Source organism: Acartia tonsa, chromosome 2 (genome assembly GCF_053477335.1).
Source record: "Acartia tonsa isolate MP-2025a chromosome 2, ASM5347733v1, whole genome shotgun sequence".
In the NCBI taxonomy this organism is placed as follows: Eukaryota; Metazoa; Arthropoda; class Copepoda; order Calanoida; family Acartiidae; genus Acartia; species Acartia tonsa.
The window spans coordinates 3,223,710-3,237,274 of record NC_137261.1 but is presented as its reverse complement, the minus strand read 5'-3'; the positions used below and the strand labels follow the sequence as shown (position 1 = coordinate 3,237,274).

General features: G+C 35.5%; 2 protein-coding genes across 4 annotated transcripts in view; both read right to left on the bottom strand.

The window, feature by feature from the left end:
- GckIII (Germinal centre kinase III) overlaps positions 1-13,565 on the bottom strand; it is a 274,408-nt gene that overhangs the window by 164,862 nt on the left and 95,981 nt on the right. The gene's annotated exons all lie outside the window — the stretch shown is intronic.
- On the bottom strand, positions 5,582-8,013 carry LOC145334021 (uncharacterized). 2 transcript variants are annotated; one of them, XM_080179309.1, is made up of 3 exons: positions 7,633-8,013; positions 6,094-7,138; positions 5,582-5,705 (listed from the first exon to the last, which is right to left on the bottom strand). In XM_080179309.1, exon 2 carries the CDS (start codon positions 7,117-7,119, stop codon positions 6,124-6,126), a length of 996 nt encoding a protein of 331 aa, XP_080035435.1. In that variant the 5' UTR covers positions 7,120-7,138; positions 7,633-8,013; the 3' UTR covers positions 5,582-5,705; positions 6,094-6,123. The 2 variants fall into 2 exon arrangements, with proteins under 2 accessions (XP_080035435.1, XP_080035428.1); XM_080179302.1 differs by having other exon boundaries at positions 5,582-7,138.

Below are 13,565 nucleotides of genomic sequence, written 5' to 3'. Positions count from 1 at the left end.
CTCCGGAATCTGATTTTTGTGTTTTGAGAACTGGTCACAGCATGGCTGTGAATGGGGCAACAAAATGGGAGAGGAAGAGGGGGGGGGGGAGGGGGTTTTAAGGGAAGGCGAAAACGTATCATTAATCCATTGATTCCACCCCTTTTTGAAGGTAAAAGGGTGAAAGTGGGTCATGTTAAAAAAGACTGTGGCGTGCTATTGCGCGCGTAATTTGGTTATAGCTTTGCTTTAGTGAGGTTTAAATCTTACTATTGTTTAGACACGAAATGTTCGGAGAGGAAGAATACCAACAAATGTGGCAGCCGCTACGCAATAGATTGACAATAACATATGAACGACTTCTCAATATAGTTAATGGTGACAATGTCAGTGACGAAGTACGTCGTGAGGTAGCCCGTCTTCTATACCAACAGGGTTATTTAGAAACCGAGTTGGCCCTCACACTATACAACCCAAACAAGGACATGGAGTTTCATGAAGCTAAATTGGGTGAAATTGCTGAGCGGATAACTGCTCAAGAGGGGGCCTGTCTCCAGCTATAGTTCCAGAAGTTGGCCATTTCCGGTTTGAACCAGTTACGGTCAAGTTCTCTACGACTTTATATACAAGATATCCGCAAAAATATCCGCAAAAACACCCGCGGAAATGTCCACATGATGTTCACAAAAATCAACAAAAATCAACAATGAATCAACAGAAAAAAACTGCAAAAAGTTACTGATATGGCTATTGAAATATAAAATTGTTTTTGAAGAATAATACAGTTTAGTTTTATCCAAAAAAGTAAAAGTATTAAAATATCATAAATTATCATAAATTCATTGATTTGTTTAATAAATCCTAGATATCTTGCTATGAACTTTTATTTTTTATGAAGGATGTATAGAGTAATAGGATGTCTGTTAATATTTCGCTATGGATTAATTTTCATTAGCATAAAAAAAAGTGAAGTGAGAAACTGGTTAAAATAAGGGAGATGGGTCAGGGAATTCAACAGGTTAGGGGGAGGAGGGGGGGAAAAAACTAGAAGGGGAGTGGTGGGTGGTTTGTGCGCGGCCGTGACTTCCAGCTAGACAGACGGAGCGGCGCCTATCGTTTGGTATATACTGGGGGGGAGAAAAATAGGGGGAGGGGGGAAGAGTGGTTTTCCGGTAAAGCACGGCAGAATAAAGCAAAAGAATAAAGCAAAAGAGGGGGCGGGGGGGAGACAATTGGTTGTAAAGCATAGGGGGAATACGCGGGAAATCGGAAGTAGGGAAAGTTATTTATTAATTAATAAGTTAAATTAAGATTGAATAATGTATGGTATTAAGACACAAGGGGGGTATAAATATGGGGGTGGGTAGGGTCAAAGTTCAATTGTCTCAGAAATGTCAGATCAAGAAGAGGAAGTTGGACAAGGCCAAGGTGCTTTACCGGATGGGGCGCCGGAAGTTCCGGAGGAGGCTGGAGGAGAAGAAGATGTTCCCCTCCAAGACCAGGTGCAGGAGCTCATCGCCATGTTGAACTCAAGCGATGAAATCGATGATCCTGCACCCGTGCACGGCGTCCAGCAGCTGCTGAACCTCGCGGCAGTGCCTGATCTACTCCCATTTCCGGGGGTAGACAGGCGCTGTCTGGACCTCTGGTTTATGGTCAAGAGGAGGTTAATGGGCGTCGTGTACGAGGGCGACAGACTTATGTGGAGGAGATTCCGCCAAGATGCCATCGATGAGGAGATCCTCCGCATGATGTACTCCAACTATGGGTTAGTCGTGAGGCTAATTTCAGTAATGCCCACGTACGCCCGCTCCTTCCAGGCCAACATGGATTCCATCGCCACCATGGACCGCTTGGTCACCGTCCAGCAGGACCTTGTGGAGGAGCTCCTCCAACAGGAACCCGACGACGTCGATGACTCCAGCGACTACGACGAGTAGATGGCTATGCCCACTACATGAGCTTAACCAGTCCAGTCAGCGATAGTCATATATTAAACAAAATTTTCGATATCTAAATTTGAATAAATAAATATATTTTTGGTCAAAATTATGAAAAAACTTTGTTATTTTTTTATTAGATAAAATAGAGGTAGAGGTTGCGCGATTCGTTAGTTGCTTGATAAAAAATATATAATATAATAGAAGAAGTCAAAGTCAAAATATAAAATGTAAAATGAATAAAGTGGATAAGAAACAAACTATGCTAAAGCTACTCTATACATAGGTATGTATGTCGGTTCCTACGGAACCTACTCGTTGAGATTTGAGGTTAAAGAAATGCTGTTTTATTATTTTTTTGGTATAGAAATTAAGTGCTTACAAAAAGTCGAGGGCTAAAGATACGAATAGAAACTTAGTTAGAACAAAAAATTGTTAAATAGAGGAAGAGAAAAAATAAAGTATTTGCTTTTTTTTTAAGAAAGTAAGTAATAAGTAAGTAAAATATCTTTCTTGAGAATAATTTTATTATCAATCAGTTTAATTTCAAAAATAAAATATTTGCTTTTTTAAAATATTTGCTTTTTTAAAACTCAATCTTGTTTAGGTAATAAGTAAAACATTTTTTCTTAAAAATATTTTTATTATCAATTAGTTTAATTTCAAGTGGAAGGTTGTTGAATATAGTTGGGAAAGAGTTAAGAGGGGCGTGCAGGAGAAAGTTTCTATTGGTGCCCGGTTCGTAAGCAAAGTTGTTCCTGTTCCTAGTGCCATACGTATGTCTGTCTTGAACAAAATTCCAGGTGTTTTCGAAAATTTTGGGAAAATTGCCTAATTTATAGGCGTGCATAAATTTACAAACATTGAATTCAATTAACAGGTTAAATGGAAGTATGCCATTAGATTTAAAGAATTCAGCTGTGTGAGCTCTGCTAGGTAAATTTTCGATTATTCTAATGGCTTGCTTCTGCAACTTAATGATTGGTGCTAACAGATACATAGGACAGGCAGTGAACAGGAGACAACAATATTCGATATTCGACTTAATATAAGAAGAATAGAGTAGCTTTAAGTGTTTCTTGTCCAACAAATGACGCATTACTTTCATACTATAAATTATTTTAGAGACTTTGCTATAGACTTTTTCAAGATGATAAGAAAACTTCATTTTCTCGTCCAATTGAATTCCCAAGTGTTTGATACTACCCTCATTGGTACCGCTCACAAGATCCAACTTAGTGATTTTTGACTCATCATTTTCGTTATGATTATTCATGTTTACATAGACTTCAAAGTTGGTCTTAGCGGCGAGCTCAGCGGGGTGAGTATCTCACGGGGGGAGGAAAAGACCATACATTTGGTCTTGCGGGGGTGAATAAGAAGTTTATTGGCATTGTACCATTGGGTCAGTCTGGGGACAAGCTCCTTTGCAAGGTTGATCAATTGTATAATATTCTGCTTTTCAATGAAGCCCACTGCGTCATCAGCAAAGAGATTGATTAGGATCTCTTCACTGCATGAAACAAGGTCATTGATAAAAATCAAAAAAAGAATTGGTCCCAGGACTGACCCCTGAAGTACGCCAATGATAATGAATTCAATTGTGGAGGAGAAAAGGCCCTTAAAATATACACGCTGTTTCCTATTTGCATAATAACTACGGAACCAATCAAGTGCAACCCCCCTTATCCCTGAATTCTCCAGTTTGCTAAAAAGGATGTCCCTATTTATCATGTCGAAACACTTCCTTATGTCCAAAAATATGGCCATACAGGAAGTGTCTCGACTGAGTGCTTGGGTGATCAATGTGCTTAAGTTCAATACATTGTGAAAGGTTGAGATTCCTTTCATGAAGCCAAACTGGCGGTTGCTAAAAAAAGACCGATCTTCCAAGAACTTAACCAGCGTTTCACAGACATATTTTTCAATGGGCTTGGAAAAGTTGTCAATGAGTGAAATTCCTCGATGATTATCTGCCTCGCTGAGTGAACCTGATTTGTGAAGGACAACTATTTTGGAAGTTTTCATTTTTTCAGGAAAAGTGCCATTTTGAAGTGATAAATTATAAACATGTGTTAAGGGAGTGGCAATGGTATCAGCACAGCGAGACAGAACATACATCGAGACATCATTTATGTCTGTGGAACGCTTAGGTTTAATACTACGAATGATATTAATAACCTTGAAGGGGTACAATGGCTCAAAGAAGAGGGAATCTTGACATGGGGGTGGTAAATATTCAAAGAAATTTTTGGGGGTGGAAGGAATTTCAGGCCTTAGGGAAGACCCAATCTGACTAAAATAACGATTAAATTCATTAGCTATTTCTTGGTCATTTTCAATTTTGTTTGGGCCTACTTGAAGGTATGTGCACTCAGGGAAGATTTACTAAACCCAATGACTTCCTTTAGGGTTTTCCAGAGTTTTTTCCCATCCCCGTTTGCATCTCTTATTTGTTGTCTGTAATATTCAATCTTTGCTCTTCTCACTTGCCTATTGTAATTATTCCTATAGACATTGTAAATACTTTCATTTTCAATTGTTTTGTCTTTTAAAAAGTTGCTGTACAAAATATCTCTATGCAATCTACAACGCAATAAAAAGTCTGACATGAAAGGCTGCTGAGGCTGGGTACGTTTGTTTTTTCGTTTTTTTCTAACTGGACACTTTTCATTATAAAGTCTCAAAAAGGTTGAAATAAAGTTATCATAAGCAATGTTTGTGTTGTCTTGGTTTAAAACGTGATTCCAGTTAGTGTGGTAGAGTGCATAGTTTAAGGCATCAAAGTTTTCATCATTCAATTCTCTTTTTTCAAAGAAATCTGGAGGTTTGGGTTTATTTACTCTGTCTATTCGGAATGAATTAATAATTGGCAAGTGATCGGAGATTTTTGAAGTTAAGACAAAGGAAGACATTAGGTTTTGAATAAAGTTACCTACCCCGAATAAATCAAGAAGGGTTGCAGTGGTTCTAGTTACTCTAGTAGCTCTGGTAACGGTATTTATGATACCGTTAAAGGAAAAAGACTCAATAATTCTCATGGAGTTGCTATTTATATTATTTATTTTGAAAAGATCAAAATTGAAATCTCCTACAATGAAGTATGGTATGCTTAAAGCTGCTATTCTATCAATCAGGTCCAAAAAAAGTTCAAAAAATTCTTCTATTTCAGCACTACTCTGATTGGGTGGCCGATAACAGTTTAGTAAGCAAAACTTTAGTCCATTGTGGGAAATTTTTAAGCAAATAGATTCAAGAATATTTTCTTTAAATGAAAATTTATCAAATAGGTTTATCTACTTTATAATATTTGCTTACTAGAATACCCACCCCTCCCCCCCTACTTTTTGTGCGGAGTTTAACATGCCAATCGTAATTATTAATTCCATAGCAATCCATATTTACATCCTTATTCAGCCATAATTCTTGAAACACAGAACATTTAAGTGGATATCATGTTGTCTAAAGAAGTCTACAGTGGAGACAATATCATTGTATTTAGAATGTAATGACTGACAATTAATACTAAAAATATTGAGAAGGTTTTCATTGAATGTTTTCAGTTTCTGTACGATACCTTGTTCACTTGAAAAAACGCAATTTATTCCGAATTCGTTCTCAAAATCGTTAAAGTAGTCGCCGTAAATCGGATTCATAAGATTTAGACCAATGTTATCGTTTAAGTTACCGTAATCCTGGTTAATCTGATCATTAGGGAGGTTTGTCATAGCAGAGCTGGTCCAGGAGCACCGCAGGAGGAATCGTCTTAACATCAAGTATGGACATCTGAAACACAGTAGATATTAGTGGACAAATAAAAATAGGTAATATACAATATATTATCGTTAAAGCGAAAAAAATTACCATATTTACTATGGTTATTCCGATAGCGTTTAGTTTATGTGTGTGTTGGGGGTGGCAACACATTTCAAGCTAGTTTAGTTCCCCCTACTCATTTTCATACAAGTTCCAAGTATTTTATATGCTAATCAGCAGAAAAATAAGAAAAATAGATTGAAATTAATATGCTATGTTGGCGTTCTAACAAGTTGGGTAATATTTAATATTAATATTATAATAATATAGAGTTTACGTGGATATAAACATTAAGTTTTTCGAAATAAATCACTTTGTAAATGAATTTAAAAATGATGATAATAATTTTGTTAAGTACCTTTTTTTCCGACGTATAAGATACTTAACCTCATGATGTGATTACCGCCTTTGTAGCTTTGCTTTGCTTAGCTTTGTTGGCGGTGTCTCTAGCTTTGGCCCTCGTGGCCACAGGATCAGAAGGTGCTGAGTCAACGACAGGGGCAACAGGTACAGAAGGTGCTGAGTCAACGACAGGGGCAACAGGTACGGAAGGTGCTGAGTCAACGACAGGTGTAGATGCGGCAGATGCGGCAGACGTGGCGGCAAGTGCGGCGGTGTGTGTGGCGGTAGGTACGGCAATAGATGCCGCAGGTACGGCGACAGACACGGCGGCAAGTGCGGCAGACGTGGCGGCAGATGCGGCGGCGGTCACGGCGGCAGGTGCGGCGGTGAGCGCGGCGGCAGGTGCGGCAGTGAAATCAGCTGTAGCGGCGGCTGCGGATGCGACGGCGGCAGGTACTGACTGTGTGGGCTGTGCGGCTGGTGCAACGGCTGTATGTGCGGCGGTTGCGACGGTTGCGGCAGAGTCTATGGGAGGGAACACAGCTAGGTCCCCAAGAGCTGGGGCAGGGGCAGACGTTAAATTATGTTGAATCGTGCTGGAAGGGTGGGCTGTGATCGTACTAAACTGTCTTGGGAAGTCATCCTCTGTTAAGTCAGCCTGATTAGAGAAGAATGTTTTCCTTTCCTCAGGCGCTAGCTTGTTGAAACAAAGGATAGGCGGTGCCTCTGACAGAAAAAAATCCTCGCTTCCAGGTATGGGTTGGGCCATTTCCTTCAGGTCTTTGCCAAACGGGTTAAGGCAGCGTATCCAGCGGCTGCCGTTCTTGAGCTGAAATTGGACATGTTGGCCAGCGACTTTGGCCCTCGAAATCTGGTTTGTGGCATACACAAAGGTCATGGTCTTCCTGTTGAGGTCGGACATATCTTGCTTCGCCTGGACTAACCTATTGGGGAAGAACGGGACCGGTGACGCGTTGTTCCTGGGATTGAACCTCTTGATCTCGGCGTTGTAACGGTCAAGCACAGCCTTCTTATTGTTCATCCACGCGTCGAGGTAGGATCTAGACATAAAACGAAAAATAAAAACGGGGATCTGGCCCTTTGTATATGGGAGCATATGGGCACGCTCGACGATATCACAAAAATGTGAGGGAATATATTCTAATTCTCCACGTTTAAGAGCGGCTTCAAGGGTGGGCCTTATAATGTTTCTAAATATGATAAACTCTGTAATATTTTCACGGCTCCACGGCTGCTGAAAATTCACTATTCTACAACTCCAATCGCGGCACCTTTGCTCTCTTATCGAGTTTTGTAGAAGTTGAAATTTGACGAAATTTTCTCTCGACGATTCAATAGAGTTTAAATAGTCTTTTTGTTGTGTAATCGTGGTCCTAATCGCTTTTTGTTCACTTGCAACAGATTTAGCATCTACGAAATTTTCTATACCTTCGATAGATTGAATTTTAACATTTAAATCTGAGACTCTCAATTTAATATCGTTTATTTCGGTTTTATGACTGGCAAAAGTACTATGAATAAGCTCATCCCTTACCTTAGCTATATTCGCATCGTATTCTTTAAACTTAACATCCAAAGCAGCGTCCAAATTTGTTTTAAACTTTGACCAATATTCTGGGTTGTCACACGTACTACAGGCCATGATGAAGTGAAGATGGCGGAACCGAGGGTGCTGAGTGAGTGTGGGTCAGCTGACCAATGGTGGGACGCGAAAAAATGTTAGCCAATGGGAGAGCTTATTTGTCGGGAGTACTTTGCGCCGGTAAAAATGTTGCCAGACCGATAAATTATCATAAAATTATCAAAAAAAAATTTGAGAGTGTTTTCACCAAAAATTGTTCATTAAGTTAAAGCGATTAGGTTACACATAAGTTAAAAAAAAACTTTTAATTCATTAATGTTTTATTTTCACTTTTTTTGTGTTAACAATTGACCGATACGTTAACACATACACATTGCCAGGCCTAAATACGAGGTGCCCTCTGGCTACAGTGTCTTCCCTTTCCTCCAACTGCGGAGTGACCACGGGCAGTGGGGAGAGGGGAACTAGTTGAGAGAGAGGGGGAAGGTAGAACTGAGCTTAACACATGGGGTAGGGCGGGGGAGAGCTTGCTAAATGCGTGTGCTCAGCCCGACTCTCTGAACTAAACTAAACTAAACTAAACATTTGAAAATTATAATCAAATATTTTGATAATAATAATGTTCAATATTTATAAATCTAATTAATTAGGTACTCTAGAATTGTCTGTCAAAGAAATTAAGATTTGTGTTATTTTATCAGTTTTAACCCCTTAAAAACTCCGTTAAATTAAAAAATAATACGACCATTTGCCATTTAAAATGAAGAATTATTCAATATCTAAATTTGCAGATTTTAAAATAAATAGCCTAAATCCTTGCTAGATCATATGTGAAGATACCCTACAATATAAAACTATATTGGAGCGGTGGATAATTTTTTTTTACTTCTCTTGTGATTATACCTAATCATTAATTAATATAATTTCTTATTATCCTAATAATAATCCATTTAGATAAATGTATTTGTTAATTTTGGTTAGGTATATTAGTTATATATTTTAATTAATTTTAGAGGGAGATATGATTGGATTGAAAATAAAATGTTAATACTTTGCTACCAATCTTTTTATAGAAAGTAATAAGCTTTTTGTCTTTAGGACCGATATGGTTCTCCTTTACAGCAAAGCTTTTTAAATTACCATGGTATGTTTTTAACTACTTCCAGGGAGGAAATCTCCACCCTCCCAATAAAAATTCCCCCCCCCCCAAAAAAAAATTAATTTTTCTTTTCCTTTTTAAAATTTACTATCTCCTACCGCAAGTGCCCCTAGAGGCTTCTAGGGGGGGACGTAGCCGCTAGTAATACATATTTTAACTACAGATTTTTTCTAAAAATATTATTCCCAGTGCCTAATTTTAGGTAAATGATTTCTGAACCTTAAATAAAGTGGAATCATTTCGTGTGAAAGCTTTTCGTTCTAGGAACAATTCATATCACTAGTATTGAAGTTGACTAATTTTAACATACCCCCTAAAAATTAAAAAACCCTTTTAGGTCCCTTGCTTTACTTTTTTTGAGGGGGGGGGGGGCTGTTTTGATCTAACACTACAGGAGTAAAATACCTGCCATTTCTTTTCTTCTTCCAAAATGGTTTGTTACTACTGCGCTTCTCTTAATTTATTTTAGTTAGTAGATGGGGGGAGGGGAGGTGGTGTTAAAAAAGGTCCAATGTCGATCATAAAGGATCCTGATTCCAGGAACTGCTGCACTCCTGTTTTCCTCCAAGAATTCATGCAAACCTAATTCATTCTTGTATCAGTTAACAGGTATAAAGGGATAACCCAATGGAGGATAAGTTCATCATTCATTAATAAGTAAATCTTGATTTGTTTAATGAGGGAGATTTGTATTTTTCTGCCTAGTTTTTCAATTGTTATACAGGTCAATAATACTTTTTATCAAAGTCTTAGCTTTTGTAACAAACCTTTTTTAATTTCTTTCTAAAATTCTAAATATCTTAACAATGAAATATAGAAAGCAATAGATATTTTAATTTAGTTCTCTAAGATTAAAGATTTTATTTTGCAGAAATAATGATTAATTTGGCAGCCATAAATGAAACACTTAGGGCTGGCACATTAACAATTTAGAAACCTTTGCCTGGCCAATTCCAATGCAAGATTAAATTTTAATTTGGAGAGCTTTTATATGTCTTTCTAGATATGCAGTTCTTTAAGCGAAGCTACTCTTAAATGCACTTTTTGGTCCCAAAATTGAATGTTTGGGTAAATTCTTGTCTTCAATCATGTTTTAAAATCATTGTAAAAACCAATCATCTTGAGACTATTCACAAAAGAATGTTGAAAAAAGTAAATGAAAAAAAATCATTCCTCTAACTTTCCAATTAAAGGCAAAAAATCAACTGGTTTATTTAAAAAGTAGCCAGGAAAACAGCTACTAAATAACAATATATTCATGCTATCAATTGCATAACGTCTATGTTGATATAATTCATAGAAAAATTTATTTATTAATCAAAGAAAATTAATAAATACAAACAGCACACAAATACATAACCTACATACCAAATGTATGAAGGCAAATAAGAATTAGGTTATTTTACAATAAATTATGGCATTATACACTATACAGGGCATAATATTGTTAAAAAAGAAAACTATTAATGTTCTTATTTGTTAAGACTACCTAATGTCTGTCCTACTTACAAAATATCATATCTTACGTTATACAAAGTTTAAAATTTTTATATGAAAAGAATATCTTCCCCTGAAAAAACTACAAAACAAAATTGTTGCAAATATGAGAAAAGAGAATTATGGCACACATTTGTGTCAATATCAGTCAAATTTCTTATTTTCAATTTTTTGCTTTTAGAACGTAATAGTGGAGTGGTTAAGTAGTTTATTTTGCACAGGTTTGTAGCTTTGTATGGTCAAAGTTGCTGTCTACATATAAAACGACCCAGGATTAACCAAAACTCATGGAGGTAAAGGACATTGGACTATAAAATAAACGGCACCCAAAGTTTTAATTGTAAAAATATTTTAATTTTATTGTGATTTTAAACTTGCCTAAAACTACAACTTATACAATTGATAAAATAACATTCATCAACTAGCAAACTTTTTTAAAAATAGTCTTAAAAGGCAATAAGATTTATCTAAATTTATGAAAAATGGATAAAAATTCTTGCAAGTAAATCCAATAATAAGATAATAATGTATAAATCATACAGATCATTATGAATTTTTTATCGCTCTAGTTTCTACTCACTTTATTTGTATTAAAATAAAAATTCTAATGCCTTTAGATAAAATATATTTACAAAATCTCTAACATTTCCAATTTATCTTTACCATACAACACTATCAGATAATGTATCGTACAATGCATTTCTCTGTCACTACATGAATCAATCAATCTATAAAAATTATCTAAAAAATTCACTTAACCAATATCCTTTCAGTGATTATTATTGAAAGGTGATTATTTTTGTGCACTTGCTTCATGTTTACAAGAATATTAAACTTCTAAAGAGCATAAGCATATAATAAGAATAACATTATTTGAAATAACAAAATAATTTCGGCAAAATGCAGATTATTCGCAGTTTTCGCACATAAACTTACAATAAGATGCCTTTATCTTTATTCTTACTGTCATTTAATCATAAAAAGTAAAATAGGTATATATATGGTTAAACCCCTTCTAGGTAATAAAACAAATCAAAAGTGAAGTGAAAATTGCATGTCTAGAGAGTAGCTGCGCTGCTAAAAATAACTTCCTTATGCTGTACTATTCTATCAGGAATAAGGGAGATATAGCATCATCGAGATTCGAATAGTTATTTCTCGCATCGTATTATAAACGGCTTTCCGCGGATATAGAATGTACAATTAAAAGATTAAAACCAGTTTTTTAGCCCCTTGATGCCGTAGGCACGGGCTAAAAAAACTGGTTTTAATCTTATGATTGTACATTTTTATATTCGTAGAAAGCTGGATATAATACGATGCTAGACATAGTTTTTTCGTATGGATGAGAACCGGTTCCTATTCACCGGATTCGAATAAATACGAGAAAAAGTATTCTAATTTTAAACAAGACATTTAGTGAAAATAATATTTCTTCATATCTACTTTATACATTGTAATGTATATATAGTACCAAAGATGTCATATAATACAACTAATCAAAGTATTGCTATTGTCAGTAAATATTCTTTGAATGCCATAACACTTCCCTGTTCCCTGATTTGCAAGTGCTATTAATATCAAACTACTTCACCCACGCAGGATTAAGGGAACGCGTAACATGTACTTCTTTTAAGACTTTAACTTCTATTAGGTCAAATTAGTCTTCAGTAAGGATCGATATATCAGAAAGAAAAAAAATAACATTTATGAAAGATCTTTCAATTTTACTTAATATTTTATAAATCATTCAATAAAAGATTTAACTATTTTTTAAGATCATCCCTTACACCTGTCTCACGCAAAACACAAAACCAATAATACGCTTCTTTAAATCTATCAATATCCGTTTAAATAATAACTTCCTCACATTACTCTAAACCTGTTTTTGTTGTTGTTGTAGATATTTTTATTAATAGTTATGGCTAAATTTAATGCACTTTCCTTATGCATTTGAAAAATGGTATCTAAAATTAAAATGTTATTTCAATCAAGTTTCAGAATATTTCAATTATTCGAATCGTTCACGTAAAAATGTTTGTTATTGGGAACTACTAATGTATTGACGGAAGCTAGAAAAAAATCACAACTTAACATAACCGATAAAATTATTTTTTCATAAACTGTATTACAAGAAAAAAACCGAATTGCTAATGTGCTTCAAAATCACGCAACCTCTACAACTATAAAGTATTTACTTTAAAAATGTGAACTTTAGTTTTGATATTATTTATGTTCCCTTGAACTAAAAATCTAAGATATCTGCATACTTAAATCTGCAGATTTTTAACTTACCTATAAAAATACAGATATGAACAAATAGTTAAATAATCAAAATATTAATTAGAAGGAGGTTTTAAAAAATCCTTATAATAAAGTAACAGGATGTTTGTCTGTGTGTTTGTGTGTTTGTATGTTTGTACCGAAGGATCTCGCTAACCGCTGAACCGATCAGGTTCTCCTTAACAGGGTAGATTCTCATATGTCCCTGGAAGGTTTATAACTATTTTGGGGGAGGGTACCACCACCCTCCCTAGAGAAATTTTTTTTTTTAATTTATCGATTTTAGAAAGAGAGTTCAACGAAAAATAAACGTCAAACGTAAAATAGCCATATTTTAGATATACAAAAAAACATTTAAAGTGCCACTAGAGGCCTCTAGGGGCGTAGCCGCTAGTAATAAATATAGTCTTATTAAGGGAGATTAGTTGTTTTGAGTAGGTTTGTCCTGGTTGCTTCAATGTTTCAGACAAGTTAACCAGTATTTCTAGAGTTCTATTGTTTTACCCCTTTCTTTTTTAGTTATATATCATTTCTTTCTTTAAGATTCTAAATATTGTAATAAACCTATTAATACTATGTCGCCAGACTGTAACTCAATTGTCAGGATGATACATGAATAAATAAATACAAAGCAATTGGGGAGACATAATTCTTTATACTCAGTTATGTCTGTTTTTGCCTTATGCCAGAAATATATTAATTAGGCATACAAAACAACTAAGTAAATTATCTGAAATAGCAAAATAAAATGCCAAAATAGACATTTGGGTCAATCGTCGTCTGGGTCTAATTTCCATTCGAAAACTACATACGAATTTTAAACCTTTTCAGCAATGAGTAGGTTCATCATCAAGCGAGGGTTGCGGTGTCACCCTCTTTCACACTTATTTTTGTTCTGTTTTTGATGGTTATTGCAAATATAAGTGTGAGCATTCAGAGAAGGTTT

Bases quoted from the DNA above. Each gene is read 5' to 3' on its own strand.
- LOC145334021 (XM_080179302.1), bottom strand. From the start codon at position 7,119: ATGAACAATAAGAAGGCTGTGCTTGACCGTTACAACGCCGAGATCAAG.